This window comes from Fragaria vesca, linkage group LG2 (genome assembly GCF_000184155.1).
Source record: "Fragaria vesca subsp. vesca linkage group LG2, FraVesHawaii_1.0, whole genome shotgun sequence".
NCBI classification, from domain to species: Eukaryota; Viridiplantae; Streptophyta; class Magnoliopsida; order Rosales; family Rosaceae; genus Fragaria; species Fragaria vesca.
Genome location: NC_020492.1, coordinates 2736429 through 2743095, shown reverse-complemented (window position 1 = coordinate 2743095; position 6667 = coordinate 2736429). Strand labels below are relative to the sequence as shown.

Below are 6667 nucleotides of genomic sequence, written 5' to 3'. Positions count from 1 at the left end.
GATAACATTGTTCATACAAGTCACCAATTACATATGTTTTATCGAAAACGATAACAATCAACAATTAACCAATCAATGTCACACAAAACACTCATTTCAATTATAATATAATTATCAATTTAAAGAAAGGTTCCCTGATAGAGAGACCCTACCTGAAATCCAAGCGCTAGCTCCGATGCTAACTAAAATTAGTAACACTGCAACACACTTCTGAAATCCTTATCCTTCTGCTTCTAGAATCTTGCAACTCGTACTCGATCCTCGTACTGAATCTTTGTTCCCATAGTCGGCGAATCACTCTAAATCATAAAGGTCAATTTTGTCCAAAATAGAAAACGATCAGAGCCCTCCCAATTACTAAGGACACCTACATCTCCTTGTCACCGATTCTTCAACATTTCCATCAATAATTTGCCCAAATCCTCATCATAGTTAAACTCATTGTTCTCCCAGTACGAAATCAATCTCCAAAGTAATTTCACTTACTCACATTCTCAGAAGCACAAGCATCATATTTCCCCCTTTTTGATCTAGATTATATATCACCACTAGCTCCATTACTCACCACAACTCATATAAGTCAAAACATGAAACTTAATCTTCACCATAATCAGCATTCCCACTTCATCTTCCATCATAACATACACGTCCAAGACTCATAATTAAACATTAGCTTCCATCATAACGTAATTAGCCTTTATGTACTCTTTTGTTTCTTTTTTTTTTCAATGAAATAACTGGAACCGGGCGTAGGGCTGAGCCTCCCAGCTTAGCTGAGTTCTAAACCCTTAAAAAAAAAAATCAATGATGAACTGACAAAGCCAGCATCGCCACCACACACGGCAGTCGAGTTCTGCCTAAATTCCAACTTCTTCCACAAACACCCAAACTCGAATTCAATTACAACAAACAATGAAATTAAGTTCAGAAGCTTCTATAAACATCAAAAGAGCTACTCTAAAACCCAAAATCATCGCCACCGCCGCCGTGTACAGTGGCCACTCACGGTGGTTACATTGGCCAAAATCCAAATTCTTCAAAACTCAACCAAACTTGAAGTTAATTATACAAAGAGGTAGAGCTCGACGAGTAGATGAAGATTGATACATGAGTCGAACTCAGAAGTTGCCGGAATCCGTCGAACCCTCGCCGAAAAATCCCAAAACTTCTTCTCTTCGATTCTCCCTCCTCCGAGCTTCTCTTCGAAAACCAGGAACATGGAAAGGTTCCTGAGATCGAGATGAAGCTATCCATACCAATGAGAGACCTCGACTTTGCCGGAATCGAAAACTCGTCGGCGAACCCAGCCTCTCCTTCTCCACTTCGAATCTCTCTCTCTCCCGACCTCTTCTGAAGAAACTGAGGACATAGAGAAGACCATGAGAACGAGATGAAGCTTCCAGTACCATTCACGCTCGCCACCGTGGTCGGGATCGGAAACCCGATCGGAACCAACATCGCTTCTCTCCTCCTTTTCTCTCTCACCGGAGCTCCACTCTTCAAACTGGAATCATAGGGAGGTTGGGGATGATGAGATTAAGCCGTAGCCACCGGTTGGAGGCCGAGAGATGGCCGGACGACGGATTCCTCCTCCGAGCTCACCCGCTGCAGAGCAGCTCAATCCAGTCCTAACTAATCCCCTGTATAAACATACCCAAATCGAAGGCCTAGATCTAGCGGCTTAAAAGATCCAACAGTCCAGATCAAGCCACCGAAATTTCTATTTTTAATTAAAATTTTAGATAATACCAACTTCCAAAAATCATTAAAAATAGCTTCGATGTCCAAATGATGCTCCGAAAAAGCTCAGAAATACCTCGGCTTAGAACTTCCTCCGCTAAGCAGAATAGAAGAGGAGACAAAGGGTCCCCTTGATGCACACCCCTGCCACAAGAAAAATACCCCACTGCTCTTCCGTTAACCTATAAAGAGAGTTTTGCGAAATGAAGAATAGCTCGTACCCATGAAACAAATGTCGGAGGAAAATCGAAAGCTTCCAAAACATGAAGAATGAAGTCCCATGAGAGAGTATCAAAGGCCTTTGTAATATCCATTTTGATGGTGACATTTCCACCATGGCACTTGGAGTCTAGTAAATTAATACACTCTGAAGTTGTAATAATACAATCTGCAATGTTTCTTCCAGGAACAAAAGCATGTTGCTGAGGTGAGATTATTCTCGAAGCAATAGACGCAAGCCAAGGAGACAGAATCTTTGGAATAATCTTGAAGACAAAATTAGATAATACAATAGGCCTATACTCCTTGATAGTTACAGCATGATCAACTTTAGGAATAAGAATAATCATGCTTGAATTGAAAGATGCCGGTAGGGATCCATGTTGGAAAAAGAATTGGATAGCTGAAGTTACATCCGCACCAACAGTTGCCCAACATGAGACAAAAAAAAGTCCATTAAATCCATCAAGCCCAGGAGCGCTATCTGGGTCCATGTCCTTGAGTGCTAAATAAATCTCTTATGAAGAGGGAACTGAAGTTAGGGACATATTCTCATCATCAGTAATCAAGGAAGGAATGACCCGGCTAATAAGCCCCGTATCGCAATAATCTGCATGGTTAGCAAATAAATCAGTGTAGTAAGCAACAATGTGATTCTGAATTGTAAGAGGATCCTGATAAACCTGATTACCATCTCTCAATAATGTTATTGAAGAACGGGCACGCCGAGCACGAAACATAGCATGAAAGAAAGTCGTGTTAAGGTCCCCCTCTGAAATCCAACTCAACCTTGATTTTTCCTTCAAAAATAGTTCTTGTAAGCGTAAAGACTCAGACAAATTGGCCTGTAACTCACACTCTTTAGCATAAACATCATCTGTACCCCCTGAATATGAGATATCATTTTGTAGGGCTACTAGAGCAGCAAGGTTTGCGTCCACACGCCTATTGACATCTCCAAAAACTTCTCAATTCCAGTTTCGAAGGGCTTTACGCAAGACTCTTAATTTATGTTGCAATACAGACAATGGACAATCATGCATTCGGACAGAATCCCAACACTGCTTCACAAAACCCTGAAAATCACTATGTTCTAACCACATCCACCTAAACCGAAATAGACTTTGGCGTGCCCCAAAAGCATTAGAAAAGGTCATCATGATAGGATTATGATCCGAGCATAAGCGAGGAAGAGTGCAACAATCAAAAGAGTCCCAGCTATCCAACCAAGGAAGATTAGCAAGACAACGATCAAGTCTCTCCTCAACATTACCTCTAACACCACGATGACGAGCCCAAGTGAATTCTGCCCCTCCAGAAACAAAATTCTCTTTAACAGAAGCAAGGTCAATCCAAAGACGCCGCTGACCCTCCATAGTTGTGCGAGCATATACAGAAGTAAGCACACACTGAACTGAATCCAAAGTAACAGTAATAGTCACTTGTTGATCAGTCCTAGAAACAACATTAATTACATGGAGAAGAGACGGTTTGCAAAACATCCATAAATTAGATAAAGCTGCACCCCAGTCATTAGTACTTACTTCCACCAAGTTCATGGACATCCAAAACTGAGATGGAATGGAGTCCAAAGAAACAAAAGGTTCAGCAATACATAACACATCAAGATGATGATCCTGGACAAACTTTCTTAGAAGGTCTTGCGTAGGGTCATTAGCAATACGCCGCAAGTTCCAATAGAAAATCTTCATTTGGAAATATCCTTTGAGCGACGAAGGTAAGCCTCCCTGTTGGATGCCAAGGCAGCTTGACGCTTCATCAACTTCTTCTGAGACTTTGACTCTACAAGAGTGAAATCCCCACCCACTTCCTCACGTTCAGTTTCATCATACCAACTTGAAAGTGGGGTTGGAGAGCCAACACCTTTAGCAGGAACACTCTCATGCACCACATGTTGCTCATTAGCACTAACACAGATCTCAAAGACACCACTCTAGGCCTCATCTTGTCTAAAAACAACAATCTGAGCATCCTCTTGAACTACAATATTTTCAGACAAGACATTTTTGTCTTCCACCTGAACCACCTCATTATTTACATCAAGAGCACCTTGAAGCTGAGCTTCTTCCAGCTCCACATCAACCGTCTTATCACATTCAACACCCTCCTGCACTTGGACAGGAGATGTCTGAGCAAAGGAGGGTCCTTCACCATAGTCAATCCTAGTACTAGGAGAGGAGTCCACTAGTATTCCCTTGCCCTCCCGCTGCTTTGGAACATAGACTTGAGAAGCCGCACTTTTCCTACGCTGCTTGGGACGTCGTCGGCGCGAATGACCTCTACCATTCGTTGGCACATCAGACTTAGAGGGGGCAGGCTTCACAAATTTGCAATTTGTAACACAATGTCCCACATTCCCACAATGAGAACACAGGTCAGGGAGTTTCTCATAATCCACGGCTTGCACAAATGATTCCCCGTTGTTGCGTTTAATCACAATCTCTGCAGGAAGATCACCAGAGAGATCAACATCCACAAGAATTCTGGCAAACAGGCCATCCCTGCATTGAATAGTGTTTGGGTCGATTCTCACTGGCACGCCAACAACACTCGCAATCTCAAGTAAGGTCTGAGGCTCCCAAAATTCCAATCCTAAATCCCAGAAACACACCCATACTTGAGCGTTTGTGTTTGTTTGATTTGCACGAGAGAAATTAGGGATCCATTGCAAGAATCGGATGGTACCAGGCTTGAGGGCAATAGCACCCTTTTCCCAAACCCTAGACAAACATGGATGGAAGCGATGTGGGCAATCCTTATACATTGCATAATTTTTCACATACTTATAGGCTAGCTGCTTAAAATCAGCACTGGCGTCATAGATGCAGTCCGTTATGAGATTGCCCATCAGTGCATGTACTAATGGAGTTGCCACGACAAGGATGGATCGTTCATAATGTTCTATTAGAGCACAGGGCACCTTGCGACTAAGTCCATATTCATCATATATGCGCATAAAATTGTCCTGCTGTTTATGCCATATTTCCTCTTTCAGCAAGTGGTCATTCATGTTGAAGATGGCCACAGTCATGTTGAAGTTGGCATTAAACAGTATTTTTAATGCCAACTCTGCGTTTGAGATATGATCCTTTACCTTGTATAACTTGGATTACCTTGGTAGGCTAGAAAACCCATATCCAACATGGAGACATCCTTGTACGTATTATTTCTACGTTCCTCGTACAATCCCTCTGCACTATTTTCTCTACGATTCTTTGCCACACCCCACTTCATACGTCCAATTACATTCAGGTAGAACTATATCACTTCTATCAACCTTTGGCTAATGGAAAATAGTGGAAGCGGTTCAATTTCGAGGAACAGGAGGTTGGGGAGCTTTTTTAACACAAGCTCTAGTCCAACTGCAAAAAGAACATTGGAAAATTCGGACAAGGAAGTAGGACACAAAGTTGATGTCAATGAAGATGGTCTGGGATTCAAACTGATATCTTGGGTAAGAATTCTCACATGTTTCATTATGATTGTGGTTACAACTTTGATGTGGGCATTGATCATGCTTGTACTCCTACCATGGCCTTATGAGAGGATAAAGCAAGGTAAGTGTATGGACATGTCATTGGTAGATTGATAATGTGGATTCTAGGGAATCCTCTAAAGATTGAAGGAGATGAATTCACTAATAAGAGGGCAATTTTTATCAGTAATCATGCCTCTCCTCTAGATATTTTTCTTTTAATAAGGTTGACTCCCACAGGCACAGTTAGTATTGCAAAAAAGGAGGTCATATGGTATCCCCTCTTAGGACAACTTTACGTACTGGCCAACCGTCTTCGTATAGATCGCTCCAATCCGGCAGTAGCCATTGAGTCTCTGAAAGAGGCAGCTAAGGCAGTCGTGAGGAAGAAACTTTCTTTGGTCATATTTCCTGAGGGCACAAGGTCAGTAGATGGAAGACTACTCCCTTTCAAAAAGGGCTTTGTTCATCTGGCATTGCAAACTGGCCTCCCAATAGTTCCCATTGTCCTTGTAGGTACCCATCGAGCACGGAGGAAGGATAGATTACGCGTAACACCTCTAACTCTAAAGTTCCTTCCTCCAATAAGAACTGATTATTGGACAGCTGAAAAGATTGATGAATACATCAAAATGATACAAGACTTGTATGTCCAACATCTTCCAGACTCACAGAGGCCTCTCTTGCATTAGTGGAGTCCAGAAATGGTACGAAATTCTACTTATATATGGACCTTGTCATACATCTCTTTGTAATCATCTTTCAATTTTTTATACCCCGTTGCTAAATACTGTGTAAAACTGTAGCCAAAGTTAGCATGCAGGTGCTAAACTCCAATATGAAGAAAAAACTTCAAAGGTTAGTCTTGTTTAAAAGAAAAAAAAAAAAGAAAAAAAAGTTTAAGTAAGGTGCACTGGTCAAGTTTTTGGATGAATCTAGATTCTAGAGCCCAATTTTGGCAAATGGGGAATTTATCTTGATGAAATAACCAAAATTTGGTTTTGCTGCCAGTCTGCCACCATTGTCATGGTGTTTGGTGTTATACGATTGCCACATCTAATAAACTTTGGAAACTTGGGATATAATATCAACTTAGAGATGATGCCAAAAGAGTATCATATGCATTTGAGGCTAAAGTACATGATGTCCTATTCTATATATATATATATATATATATATATATATATATATATATATATATATAGTAGAGGA

General features: G+C 41.2%; 1 protein-coding gene and 1 pseudogene across 1 annotated transcript; one reads left to right on the top strand and one right to left on the bottom strand.

The window, feature by feature from the left end:
- Positions 1–2477: 2477 nt before the first annotated feature.
- LOC101295596 lies at positions 2478–3671 on the bottom strand. Its single transcript, XM_004292038.1, has 2 exons — positions 2986–3671; positions 2478–2904 (listed from the first exon to the last, which is right to left on the bottom strand). Exons 1-2 carry the CDS (start codon positions 3669–3671, stop codon positions 2478–2480), a joined length of 1113 nt encoding a protein of 370 aa, XP_004292086.1.
- Positions 3672–5266: 1595 nt separating this feature from the next.
- LOC101295305 lies at positions 5267–6147 on the top strand (annotated as a pseudogene).
- Positions 6148–6667: the final 520 nt, after the last annotated feature.